The 15,014-nt window shown below is 46.3% G+C and overlaps 1 protein-coding gene across 1 annotated transcript in view; it reads left to right on the top strand.

The window, feature by feature from the left end:
- LOC138350590 (uncharacterized) overlaps nt 1-15,014 on the top strand; it is a 189,249-nt gene that overhangs the window by 108,019 nt on the left and 66,216 nt on the right. Inside the window, exon 5 of the mRNA XM_069301613.1 lies at nt 5,337-6,689. Coding sequence (XP_069157714.1) covers nt 5,337-6,689 — 1,353 coding nt within the window. The remainder of the gene's footprint in view (nt 1-5,336; nt 6,690-15,014) is intronic.

A 15,014-nucleotide genomic window follows, 5' to 3' on the forward strand; every position in this document is an offset into this window, starting at 1 on the left:
CCACCTCACTCAAATGTAGATATAATAGCAGAGATACGTTAGTTCTAATCAGTTGTGTATTTGTGAAGTCTTTGAAAATGTAATAAGTTTTACGAAACGCGCCCGTGTCGCGTCAGACTAGAAATAAAAATGAATTTTGGAGAAGTGATTTTTGATTTACCTCCAACAGTGAAGCGTAATGTACGAAAGATTGAGAAAATTCGTGTTAGAATTATTAATCTTACTTTTTCGGTCATATTTAATAATATATATATATATATATATATATATATATATATATATATATATATATATATATATATATATATATATATATATATATATATATATATATATAATGTCGTACCTAGTAGCAAGAACGCACTTCTCGGCCTACTATGCAAGGCCCGATTTGCCTAATAAGCCAAGTTTTCATAAATTAATGTGTTTTTCGACTACCTAACCTAACTTTTTCGGCTACCTAACCTAACCTATAAAGATAGGTTAGGTTAGGTTAGGTTAGGTAGGGTTGGTTAGGTTCGGTCATAAATCTACGTTAATTTTAACTCCAATAAAAAAAAAATTGACCTCATACATAATGAAATGGGTAGCTTTATCATTTCATAAGAAAAAAATTTGAGAAAATACATTAATTCAGGAAAACTTGGCTTATTAGGCAAATCGGGCCTTGCATAGTAGGCTGAGAAGTGCGTTCTTGCTACTAGGTACGACATTATATATATATATATATATATATATATATATATATATATATATATATATATATATATATATATATATATATATATATATATATATATATATATGTCGTACCTAATAGCCAGAACGCACTTCTGAGCCTACTATTCAAGGCCCGATTTGCCTAATAAGCCAAGTTTTCATGAATTAATGTTTTTTCGTCTACCTAACCTACCTAACCTAACCTAACCTAACCTAACCTAGCTTTTTTTGGCTACCTAACCTAACCTTACCTATAAATATAGGTTAGGTTAGGTTAGGTAGGGTTGGTTAGGTTCGGTCATATATCTACGTTAATTTTAACTCCAATAAAAAAAAATTGACCTCATACATAGAGAAAAGGGTTGCTTTATCATTTCATAAGAAAAAAATTATAGTAAATATATTAATTCAGGAAAACTTGGCTTATTAGGCAAATCGGGCATTGAATAGTAGGCTGAGAAGTGAGTTCTGGCTACTAGGTACGACATATATATATATATATATATATATATATATATATATATATATATATATATATATATATATATATATATAAATATATATATATATATATATATATATATATATATATATATATATATATATATATATATATATAAATATCTTTGTTTTACTCCTTGATGATGAGTCAAAGTGTACGCAGGAACCAACATATTTACTGGTTCCTATTTACACAAAACCTGCAATTATAAAAACTTAATACATAGTCTTGAGTTTATATATGATGAAACTATAATGTCATATATACCCCAAGTTTTCAACTTAAAATACTCTAAATCATTTATTGATAAATCCAGTCAAATTGCTCGTATATCTTACTGTAGTTTGAAAAAGAAAGTACTCAACATTAAGAATAAATGAACTCTGTCATTTCATTATAATTTCAATTAAATTCCTAAATTATTAAAATAATTTAATATCAATGTAGCATATAGGAATCTTGATATCATAAAAATACATTCTCCAGGAAGTTGAAATAGATGCGAGTATAAAATTTCATGTAAAAATTGAAATAAGTTCTGTGTTGGACAAACTGGTAAACATCTTGGTCAGATAATAAAGCAACATCAGTATTCTATAAGTACAGGTCAGGAGTTCAGAGTATTATTTGTTCCCTTAAGAGATTGTAACTTTTTGTAACAATTGTAATGATTGTAATAATTTCATGCAAAGTTGTGGAGTGTAAATCAGTTACTGAAAGAAATATTATTGATTCTTCGTTTATAAAAAATAGTGAATTAGATTATATTAACGTAAGTCCAGGATTATATAAATTATATAACTCTATACTTGGTATGATTTGTGATAGGTATAAAATTATGTAAACAATATATGTATGTGCAATATAATACCCGAATACCCCAGTTAATGTCCACTGTATACCACAGTTAATGACCACTGTATACCATAGTTAATGTCCACTGTATACCCCAGTTAATGTCCACTGTATACCACAGTTAATGTCCACTGTATACCACAGTTAATGTCCACTGTATACCACAGTTAATGTCCACTGTATACCCCAGTTAATGTCCACTGTATACCACAGTTAATGTCCACTGTATACCACAGTTAATGTCCACTGTATACCACAGTTAATGTCCACTGTATACCACAGTTAATGTCCACTGTATACCACAGTTAATGTCCACTGTATACCACAGTTAATGTCCACTGTATACCACAGTTAATGTCCACTGTATACCACAGTTAATGTCCACTGTATACCACAGTTAATGTCCACTGTATACCACAGTTAATGTCCACTGTATACCACAGTTAATGTCCACTGTATACCCCAGTTAATGTCCACTGTATACCACAGTTAATGTCCACTGTATACCACAGTTAATGTCCACTGTATACCACAGTTAATGTCCACTGTATACCACAGTTAATGTCCACTGTATACCCCAGTTAATGTCCACTGTATACCACAGTTAATGTCCACTGTATACCACAGTTAATGTCCACTGTATACCACAGTTAATGTCCACTGTATACCACAGTTAATGTCCACTGTATACCACAGTTAATGTCCACTGTATACCACAGTTAATGTCCACTGTATACCACAGTTAATGTCCACTGTATACCCCAGTTAATGTCCACTGTATACCACAGTTAATGTCCACTGTATACCACAGTTAATGTCCACTGTATACCACAGTTAATGTCCACTGTATACCACAGTTAATGTCCACTGTATACCACAGTTAATGTCCACTGTATACCATAGTTAATGTCCACTGTATACCACAGTTAATGTCCACTGTATACCACAGTTAATGTCCACTGTATACCACAGTTAATGTCCACTGTATACCACAGTTAATGTCCACTGTATACCACTGTTAATGTCCACTGTATACCACAGTTAATGTCCACTGTATACCGCTGTTAATGTCCACTGTATACCACAGTTAATGTCCACTGTATACCACAGTTAATGTCCACTGTATACCACAGTTAATGTCCACTGTATACCACAGTTAATGTCCACTGTATACCACAGTTAATGTCCACTGTATACCATAGTTAATGTCCACTGTATACCACAGTTAATGTCCACTGTATACCACAGTTAATGTCCACTTAATCTTCCTACCTTCATGTCACCTCCATTAATCAATATTTAGGTTTATGAATCTTTGTCTGGTTAGGTGAAGTGGGGTGGATATATATATATATATATATATATATATGCAGAATAACCACATATGAAAAATAGAAAATGCTTAACGCGTTTTCGGCTAATTCGCCTTCATCAGAGCAAAGTAGAATCAGCATTTTCTATTTTTCATATGTGGTTATTCTGCATACTTGGATCAGTGTTTTTGTGATCATTGTTGCATATATATATATATATATATATATATATATATATATATATATATATATATATATATATATATATATATATATATATATATATATATAATATTGGTGTATACTGGCAGCAGGTTCTCTTTTATACATGTCCTTAAATATGACAGCATATTCTGTATTAACTATTTTCTGGTCTAGGGCTTCTATCCCTCTAACTAGTGTTCTTGTATCAGGGTTTAGTTGGAAGAAGAGTTCTCCAAAAGTCATCTTCGTTTTCGAGGTGAAGAAAAAGAAGTAAATATAGAATGTATTACACTTATTATATAATTGCACAACGTTTCGAACCTATATGGTTCATTCTCAAGTGATAAAAAAATACAAATCGTGTTAGATTTATACCAGTACGGGGTCAGGTGAAGAGAAATAGAATAAAGTAAAAGGTAAGGCAAAAATAGGGGACGAAGCACATATAATGATTAATCAGGTGTAATTGGCCTATTATGTTGGACATTGTCTTCTGTGTTGGCATCGTTATGTTCTTGTCTTGTCCTCACTCTCATGGTGGGTAGAGTAAATAGTTCCTTAATTTGGGTGTTCATGGTAGGTTGTTCTATTCTTATGTGGATTGCTTCAAGAATTTGTAATCGTCTTACATCTTGAGTTTTTTCTATTATACAAGTGGTTTTATTCGGCATTTCTCTTGTTAGGGTGATGTCATGGGCTTGTCTCGTGTGATTCCTGGGGGCACCGGATTGAAGATGGCATGTCAAACGCCTCGTCAGCTTGGTCGACGTCATAACTATGTACTTACATTGAAGGTTACATCCTTCGTGGGGGCAAGTGTACATGTATACAACGCTTGACTGCTGTAGAGGGTTCTCCGTCGGCTTCGGCCTGTTTTTGATAAGGAGTTCGGTAGTCTTCTTGGTTTTATAAAATATGGTCAGGTCTATGTTTTGGTTAGGAGTAATGCTTTTTACTCCTTTACGGATTATTTCTTTCATTATTCTTTCTTCTTTTTTATGTTCACTGTGCATAGTTGATTTGTAATATAATTTTATTGTAGGTATTGTGGTTTCTGTTCTAGGTTCAGGATTATACCATCGGTCCAAGTGTCTTCTTATAGCATCGTTTATTTCCAAGTAGCTATATCCATTGTTCACCAATACCTGAGTTATTCTTTCAAACTCTCTACTCTTTCTCTACTCTGAGTTATTCTTTCAAACTCTACGCTTATATTCATCGAGCGCTTACTCACTGTTCCGAATGGAGCAACGTGAGTAGAGAGTTTGAAAAAATGATTCAGGGATAATTCGCGGATTGGCAGATAGAAATATATGATGACATCAAAACAGGAAACTGCAGAATGTCCATATGTTCCACCTCATATTTATTTCCACCCATTCATTCATCTGTATGTCTAACCTACGCTTGAAACAATCCAGGGAGCCCACAGGTTACGGTAAACAGTAACCTGTTCCACAAATCAACAACATGATTTCCAAACCAGTATTTACCCAGGTCTTTGTTATTAATCCAAGTTGATCGAATTTTGTATCATTTCTTCGTGTTGTATTCTGCTATACCCTCCTCATCGGTATACCCTTCTATCCACCTGAATAGTTTACTCATATTCCCTCTTACTCTACACCTTTCTGGTGTACGTAAACTAAGTATAATTCAATTGCTCATTGAGATTTGTAAGTTTTGATAGTTGGAAAATTTTTATGTTGAATTATATTCTTTAATGTAACTGTTCTCACCAGACTGATGTGAGAGTGATCCCTGTGACTGTGGAGGCGGAGGCCGAAGGTGGCAGGAGTGGCACGAAGCGGCACTCTGTCACTCAGCCAGACCCGGGACCAACTCCCAGCAAGAGGCCCCAAGACCCATACACTCAAGGGCATCAACACTCGGCCTCCAGAGACAGAAGCACGAGCGGGAGACGACACACCTTCGGGGAGAGTCCGAGCGCGGAACGCAACAGAGATGAAGGCCTGAGGACGAAGGAGACGACCACCAGACGAGGAGTCAACGACACAGATGACGACCTCGACCACAGAAGGAAGAGCTATCCTGAGGGTGCCACTCCGAGGTCGACCTCTATCGACGCCGGCGGCAGCAGAAGAAGAAACAGAGACATAGCGGAAGATCCGGAAGACAAAGGCTGTCACAGGAGTCGAAGAAGAACCTCAAAATACGAGGAAGCGACGGAAATCAACATCCCGATCCGCTTAGAGCGTGTGGACGACGCTGAAACCGTTGCCGAGCTTCCCGCCACAAAGGCCTTCCAAGGCCTGGCAACTGCCCGGCCGAGTATACACAAAGATGCAGCAATACGGTCCCAAGAACAGGAGAGCGTCGGGGAGCGACCAGTCGTGCACCAGAATACTGAGAGTAAGACGCCAAAGACCTCAGGCAACACCTCGTGTGACTTCACTTCTGCCAAAGACAGACCCAACAATAACAACATTAGAGACAAGGAGAACATCAAGCCGTCTGAAGTCATCACGCCATGGACATACTCTAATATATACGTGAAACAATCTGAGGGCGGCGGAGAGGGCAGCGAGCTCCGGACAAATGACCCAAAATTAAAAGTAAACAAAGAGCAAGCCAGCCAGAGGAAATATCCCAAGCGTCAGGAGGAGGTTGAGGTGGTGACACCGGACGACACTGTGCCAGCTAGCGCCCAGATTAACAAACCCCTCCAGCACAAGCCAGATAAAGATGGCACTAGAGAGAGTTTCAAGCACCCAGACATACTGCCTAAACAAAATAAGGCAGAAGAAAGCCAGAAAAAAACTCCAGATCACAACAATTACCTGAGAAATTCCTCGCAAGACTCGCCACAGAGTCGAGACAAGTCCCCCATCGTCGGACGCGAAGTGAAGGTCGAGCAGAAGCAGTCAGACATGGAGGGTGACATGTTCAAGGACTGTTGGCAGAACTTCAGCAGCACCCTGCAGGAGGTGCTGGCTCGCCTGCAGGAGTTGTCTTCGGAACTGGGACAGTCCAAACCAGCCACCAAGACCTCGCCGTCCTCCTCAGCAGAGAGTTCCGCAAACTCCAGCAGACAGACGCCCCGCGACACGCCCAAGGAGCCATCGAGTACCCAGGTGAGTTCCCACACGCTCTGCTGTCCTCTGCCCCCCCAGCAGTCACCCTGTGACTCCAGCAAGTTTATTTTCATATATTTTTTTAGATTAGATTTAACTGTTTTAGGAAGTATAAGAAAATCATATGTATTATGTAATTATCTATATGTAATGACACCACTGTTGACCTGACTCTTGGTACTGTGAACATAATCCCGCTGCCTTATGATGAGTATTATTAAGACCTGTCAACCACTGGAGGGTTATTAAGACCACCACAATACTTTACTGATCAGCCAACAAGTTTGGTGTTGGGCTTAAGGGCTATCAACCTCTGGAGGGTTATTAAGACCACCACAATACCTTACTGATCAACCAACAAGTTTGGTGTTGGGCTTAAGGGCTATCAACCTCTGGAGGGTTATTAAGACCACCACAATACCTTACTGATCAACCAACAAGTTTGGTGTTGGGCTTAAGGGCTATCAACCTCTGGAGGGTTATTAAGACCACCACAATACCTTACTGATCAACCAACAAGTTTGGTGTTGGGCTTAAGGGCTATCAACCTCTGGAGGGTTATTAAGACCACCACAATACTTTACTGATCAGCCAACAAGTTTGGTGTTGGGCTTAAGGGCTATCAACCTCTGGAGGGTTATTAAGACCACCACAATACCTTACTGATCAACCAACAAGTTTGGTGTTGGGCTTAAGGGCTATCAACCTCTGGAGGGTTATTAAGACCACCACAATACCTTACTGACCAGCCAACAAGTTTGCTGTTGGGCTTAAGGCCTATCAACCTCTGGAGGGTTATTAAGACCACCACAATACTTTACTGACCAACCAACAAGTTTGCTGTTGGGCTTAAGGCCTATCAACCTCTGGAGGGTTATTAAGACCACCACCTGGGAATATATTCCGACATTCCCTCCAGAACCTCAGTAGATGTGACCCGGTCACAGCTGCTCTGCGCGTCGTACTAGAGCGGGATCCGCAGGGCGCCCCCTTGCCCTCCCAGCGTCGTCGCACACCTTCCGTCACAGGCTAACAGCCACGAGTTCTTGGCACTTCTTTGCCTACTAAACTTGGCTTCTTCATATTCCCCGGGAGTACCTAATCCTCTGCGACAATGGTAGACAGCATTGGGTGCCCAAATCCACTGAGCGAGGATCCCAGAACCTCCAATCTCGAGAGCACACTGACGCACTTCTGCTCGCGTCAAAGGTCTGTGAAAATATACTGGCTCAGTGACCTGCAGGTCCTGAGCCAGGCCTTCCGGTGATGTCACAGCAGGCTGTGATTGGTTAGTCACGTCACGTGACCTCGGCCAGCCAATCGCCAGCTTGCTGGCGCCCTAATGTCTTGGCGCCAAACCGATAGAGACGTCGCCATCTTTTATGTACATGGGGCGTAACACCCCCTTACCTGCAAAACTTATAAATGATAATTTCTCCATAAATATGTAATCTATCAAGAAGTGTCTCATATCGAATGACTCTGCATGTCAGGGAACCTGCAAGGTAAGTGAACATGACTTAACGCTGGCAATGGGGAGAAACATTAGAGAGCACCGTAACACCAACCAGCAAGTTTGGTGTTGGACTTAAGGCCAATCAACCTCTGGAGGATTATTAAGACCACCACAAAAATTTACTGACCAACCAGCAAGTTTGGTGTTGGCCTTAAGACCTATGAACCTCTAGAGGTTGATAGGTCATAACCTTGTAATGTACATCACTATATGTAGAATATGGTATACATCATCGAGAATATATCATATTATCGTTGTTTTCTGCTGCTTCGTATACTATGGGGTCAGATTGTATTCTGTTGTTGTTTTCTCGGCTATGAACCTTGACTAACAGTACCTCTCTGGACTCTCTCACAATCAGATTAGACAATTACAGTATTATTAAGTATCTGGCAACTCCATCGTAACCCTTAAGGGTTCCTTTATCAACAGGAATCATCAACAGCGCCCAGGGTCTCAGAGTCTATCGGCACGAACCTGTAACAACGTTCTAGGTCCCTGTACTTGTCAGTTTTCTGGGTCTCCCTGAAGGTGGCCGCCCTACCTCCCTCTGCTATACTGCGAGGTAGATAGGTATTAGCCAATGTAGACGTGCATGTGTAGTCTTATACTACTTGTCTACCCTCCCTCCTTGGCTGCAGGGTGACTCCGTATGGGCGTTTGTGGCTGTTGTCAGGTCTGCACAACTGAGGTTCCCTTTGTGCTGGACACCCAGCTGTAGCCAAACTTCTCTTGATGATGTCATTGACTGCTTCATGCCAGGCAATCTTTCCTGGTGACTCATGACAGATGTGACCATGACTGCCGTGACCATGACTGCCGTATTGGTCTGCCGACGCATAGCAGCAGATACACCGGTGTTCGGTGAAGAAAGGAACGGCATGGCGCAGGGCAACACCAATACTTAGGCCCCGATGGTCCAGGCGGGTGCCCAAGGTGGAATTAGGAACAGCAAACAGGAAGTCCCCGGCATGGGGAGCTTGCACAGCGAGGAGACGTGCTTTGTCCTTCCCAGAAGCTGCCTCCAGCAATGCTGTGGTAATGTTCTCCACTATGGGGCTATCCCCATTTGGCCTGTTTGCAGTCGTTTGGAAAAGTTGGATGAGGATTTGAGAATTGGCAAGACGGTTTGTACTGCATCTATGATTGGTTGGCTAGATGAGATGATTTCACACTTTGATGGATTTAGGGCGAGTCTTAACTCCTCTCCCATAGATTTCACCAGCTGCAGATCCCCCTAGAAGAAACTCCTGTGTCCCTGCCAGGGTGCCATCGTCCAGGAACCAGATGTTGAATTCGCTGGTCAACCTGCTGGTGACCTCTTTAGCTGCCATGCAGGAAAGGAAAGGGGCAAGTGGGTCTCCCTGCTAAACACCTTCTGCAGAAACAACTTCATTTTCCCCAAACAACAGTGTCGATTCCATACTGAACCCTGCTGAAACGAAGGGGAGTAGACCAGGAAAGCATGGTCGAACTGCTTCCAGTACCATATCCATTTTTACCTGGTTGAAAGCATTTTTAAAGTCTAATTTAATTAATGCCTTATGTTCTGGGAGGTGTTTAATATAGGCTCGTGCTGCATGAGCTGCCGCTTCACAGCCATGGGGGACACCAAAGCCTAGTTGATGGGGTCGAAGCATTGTTGCAGCTTCCGTGCCGATGATTTTGACAGCTGCCCTGGTAACGAGGCGCCGAGGTGTGTTACCCACGGCAATGGGTCGGACTCCACCATCCTTATTCTTAAGGGCACACAGGGATGCTCTGAAGAAGGGGTCAACGACTGCCCCTCTGGGATCAGCCCAGTGAGGCAGTCGTTGACAAACTTCGTGACCTCTGACAGTAATGTCTCGGCAACTTTGCTGAGAACTGGGTTCGTCATCTCCTTGAGGTGCTGAGGTCTTACTCCAGTGTATCCCCCTGCTGACCCTGGTGGAAATGACATGATGGCTTTGTATACCTCTGACGCTTGGAGGAATAGCGGTCCCATGTCTGGGACATTTGTGTCCCGAGCAGTGGGTTCCCATGGTACTCTGGGAGGGTGCTTCTCTCTCAGTGAGTCGGCAGTTGCTGTATTTCTAGGGGCGATTGTGTCTTCACTGGTAAGTAACCTAATTGCTCCTACTGTGTTGCCCTCTTTAATTTTTAGGGTCACTTGTGTTTCTAGTTTAAAATTGTCATTGGAACTCTAGGGTCTGCCACGACGGTTTTTGCGTTGAGGCAACCCGTTCTCGCAAATTTAATAAGTCAATATTGACTTATTAAATATGTGCATAGGTGACATACTTAACATAATAGTTTCCCTTGAAAAGCTTCATAGAAAACACCGACCTTATCTAACCTTCTTAGTATGTTAAGATAAGCATCTTATTGCTTCGTAATTACAATTATTACCTAACCTATACCTATAAAAGGTTAAGTAACAATTGTAATTACGAAGCTATAAGATGCTTATTTTAACATACTAAGTAGGTTAGGTAAGGTCGGTGTTTTCTATGAAGCTTTTCAAGGGAAACTATTATGTTTAGTATGTCACCTATGCGCAACAAATAAGTCAATATTGACTTATTAAATTTGCGAGAACGGGTGCGTTGAGGAGGGATGGGGATCAAGTTGTCAGCTCTGGGGAAATTATTCATTGCCCTAGTGACTGATGAGGCTAGTGACTGATGAGGCTAGTGACTGATGAGGCTAGTGACTGATGAGGCTAGTGACTGATGAGGCTAGTGACTGATGAGGCTAGTGACTGATGAGGCTAGTGACTGATGAGGCTAGTGACTGATGAGGCTAGTGACTTGCCTCCTCTTGCAGGTACGCCTAAGCAAATATTGCCAAACAGGAGCAAATTATGCCATGCTTTGATGGTGGCTGCAGCATTAAGATTTTCAGACCGTTCATTTACTTTCCTTAAAAGGTCTGTATATTTTCCTGCTGCAAATGGGCGCGCTGCTTTACGAATGTGGGGAAGAGTTCTGGTGGTGGATGCTTTGATGGCCCCCAGGAGGTCATCTGATGGCCCCCAGGAGGTCATCTGATGGCCCCCAGGAGGTCATCTGATGGCCCCCAGGAGGTCATCTGATGGCTCCCAGGAGGTCATCTGATGGCCCCCAGGAGGTCATCTGATGGCCCCCAGGAGGTCATCTGATGGCCCCCAGGAGGTCATCTGATGGCCCCCAGGAGGTCATCTGATGGCTCCCAGGAGGTCATCTGATGGCCCCCAGGAGGTCATCTGATGGCCCCCAGGAGGTCATCTGATGGCCCCCAGGAGGTCATCTGATGGCCCCCAGGAGGTCATCTGATGGCTCCCAGGAGGTCATCTGATGGCCCCCAGGAGGTCATCTGATGGCCCCCAGGAGGTCATCTGATGGCCCCCAGGAGGTCATCTGATGGCTCCCAGGAGGTCATCTGATGGCTCCCAGGAGGTCATCTGATGGCCCCCAGGAGGTCATCTGATGGCCCCCAGGTCATCTGATGGCCCCCAGGAGGTCATCTGATGACCCCCAGGAGGTCATCTGATGGCTCCCAGGAGGTCATCTGATGGCCCCCAGGTCATCTGATGGCCCCCAGGAGGTCATCTGATGACCCCCAGGAGGTCATCTGATGGCCCCCAGGAGGTCATCTGATGGCTCCCAGGAGGTCATCTGATGGCCCCCAGGAGGTCATCTGATGGCCCCCAGGAGGTCATCTGATGGCTCCCAGGAGGTCATCTGATGGCCCCCAGGAGGTCATCTGATGGCCCCCAGGAGGTCATCTGATGGCCCCCAGGAGGTCATCTGATGACCCCCAGGAGGTCATCTGATGGCTCCCAGGAGGTCATCTGATGGCCCCCAGGAGGTCATCTGATGACATGAAGTTTGCTGGGATGTGTGGGGGTGCCGGGGGGACCTGTGGGGACGGTGCCCTGACGTTACCAGTGGTTCAGGAGGGCTCTGATGTTACCAGTGGGGGGGGGAGGCGGGCTCTGACGTTACCAGTGGTTCAGGAGGGCTCTGACGTTACCAGTGGGGGGGGGGGGGAGGCGGGCTCTGACGTTACCAGTGGTTCAGGAGGGCTCTGACGTTACCAGTGGGGGGGGGGATCTGACGTTACCAGAGGGGGGGGGGATCTGACGTTACCAGTGGGGGGGGGCTCTGACGTTACCAGTGGGCGGGCTCTGACGTTACCAGTGGGGAGGGGCACTGACGTTACCAGTGGGGGGCTCTGACGATACCAGTGGGTTCTCTGACGTTACCAGTGGGGGGGGGGGCTCTGACGATACCAGTGGGGGGGCGGCTCTGACGATACCAGTGGGTTCTCTGACGTTACCAGTGGGGGGGGGGGGCGGGCTCTGACGATACCAGTGGGGAGGGGCTCTGACGTTACCAGTGGGGGGGGCGGGCTCTGACGATACCAGTGGGGAGGGGCTCTGACGTTACCAGTGGGGGGGGCGGGCTCTGACGATACCAGTGGGGAGGGGCTCTGACGTTACCAGTGGGGGGCTCTGACGATACCAGTGGGTTCTCTGACGTTACCAGTGGGGGGAGCGGGCTCTGACGATACCAGTGGGGGGGGGGCGGCTCTGACGATACCAGTGGGGGGGGGGGCGGGCACTGACGTTACCAGTGGGGGGAGCGGGCTCTGACGATACCAGTGGGGAGGGCGGGCTCTGACGTTACCAGTGGGGGGGGCTCTGACGTTACCAGCGGGGAGGGGCGGGCTCTGACGTTCCCAGTGGGGGGGGGGGGGCGGGCTCTGACGTTATCAATGGGGGGGGGGGGCTCTGACGTTCCCAGTGGGGGGGGGGGCGGGCTCTGACGTTACCAGTGGGGGGCTCTGACGATACCAGTGGGGGGCGGGCGGGCGGGCTCTGACGTTACCAGTGGGGGCGGGCGGGCTCTGACGTTACCAGTGGGGGGGCGGGCTCTGACGTTGCCAGTGGGGGGGGGGCGGGCTCTGACGTTACCAGTGGGGGGGGCGGGCTCTGACGTTACCAGTGGGGGGGCGGGCTCTGACGTTACCAGTGGGGGGGGGGCGGGCTCTGACGTTACCAGTGGGGGGGGGGGCGGGCTCTGACGTTACCAGTGGGGGGGGGGGGGGCTGGCTCTGACGTTACCAGTGGGGGGGGGGGCGGGCTCTGACGTTACCAGTGGGGGGGGCGGGCTCTGACGTTACCAGTGGGGGGTGCGGGCTCTGACGTTACCAGTGGGGGGGGGGCTCTGACGTTACCAGTGATGGGGGGGGGCGGGCTCTGACGTTACCAGAGGGGGGCGGGCTCTGACGTTACCAGTGGGGGGAGGGGGCTCTGACGTTACCAGTGAGGTTGGCTCTGACGTTACCAGTGGGGGGGGGCGGGCTCTGACGTTACCAGTGGGGTTGGCTCTGACGTTACCAGTGGGGTTGGCTCTGACGTTACCAGTGGGGTTGGCTCTGACGTTACCAGTGGGGTTGGCTCTGACGTTACCAGTGGGGTTGGCTCTGACGTTACCAGAGGGGGGCGGGCTCTGACGTTACCAGTGGGGGGGGGGCTCTGACGATACCAGTGGGGGGGCGGGCTCTGACGTTACCAGTGGGGGGGGGGCGGTGCTCTGACGTTACCAGTGGGGGGCGGGCTCTGACGTTACCAGTGGGGGGCGGGCGGGCTCTGACGTTACCAGTGGGGGGGGGGCTCTGACGTTACCAGTGGGGGGCGGGGGTGGCGAGGGGCGCCGCCAGTGGTGGTGATCAATGTGCTGGCGTCTACCTCGGGGTGAGAGGCGCCACTCTGGACATTATATATATATATAAGATGCAGGTGGCCGCTTCCTCCCGCTCTCGCCGCTAACTTCTGGCTGTGTAAGCCTGGACCAGGAACACCACGTCCCCGGGCTTACCAGGCTACCGTAGGGGGATCGAAGCCGGTGGATCACCAGTGTCGAATCGGCCTTAGTTCTGTTTGGCGCCACAAGTCCGGTTGGCGCCGTCTCCCCGACATGCAGATGACAGACAATCATCGTCTACCTGATTGGTAACCACAGTGGCTACGTGTACCTGAGTGTGGAGGTGAGTGTTGGCATGTTATCTGGTCTATATGGTGACCATCGGTGTTGGTCGCCATGTTTCTGGACTGCGGTTCGAATGCTCTGAAGTCCTCAGCAGGTGTTCCAGCTGCCCGCTCTTCGTCTGCCTCGCCTTCGGTGTTTAATTCGTCGTCTCGCTGTCCTGCACCATGCTGGGTTCGTGCCCCCTATCTGGAGCTTGTGTGTTGGTGCACCGCGAGGTTTCCTCCATATGCTCAGGCTCGCTTTTGCCAGGTTTTACCTGTTGCGTCTCCTGTGGGTCGTGTGTCCTTCCACCACCGTCCATTTTTTCTCTCAGGACGTCTCACAAGAGTCAGTTTGTGTTAGTGATCTCTCTCTCCTCTCCCTCAAGGTGGGTGAGAGAAGACACGAGGTGGTCTCTCACAGTGAGGTATTCTACCTAGAGAAAGGAATCACATTTGATTCACGGAAGCACGGTGCACATCTGGGGTCAGATTCATGAAAGCACTTACGCAAGTACTTACGAACGTGTACATTTTTCCTCAATCTTTGACGGCTTTGGTTACATTTATTAAACAGTTTACAAACATGAAAACTTTCCCATTCAACTGTTGTAATTGTTATAAACAGCCTCGTGGTGCTTCGGAGCTCATTAACTGTTTAATAAATGTAAACAAAGCCGCCAAGGATTGAGAAAAGACGTACAGGTTCGTAAGTGCTTTCGTGAATCTGGCCCCTGGCTCTAAGCCTCTGACTGTAGGGATTAGCAGTGAGTGACTCACATAGCTGTGCGCTAAGCTACAGCTGACTGCAGCA

The sequence above is a fragment of the Procambarus clarkii genome, chromosome 46 (assembly GCF_040958095.1).
Source record: "Procambarus clarkii isolate CNS0578487 chromosome 46, FALCON_Pclarkii_2.0, whole genome shotgun sequence".
NCBI lineage: Eukaryota > Metazoa > Arthropoda > Malacostraca > Decapoda > Cambaridae > Procambarus > Procambarus clarkii.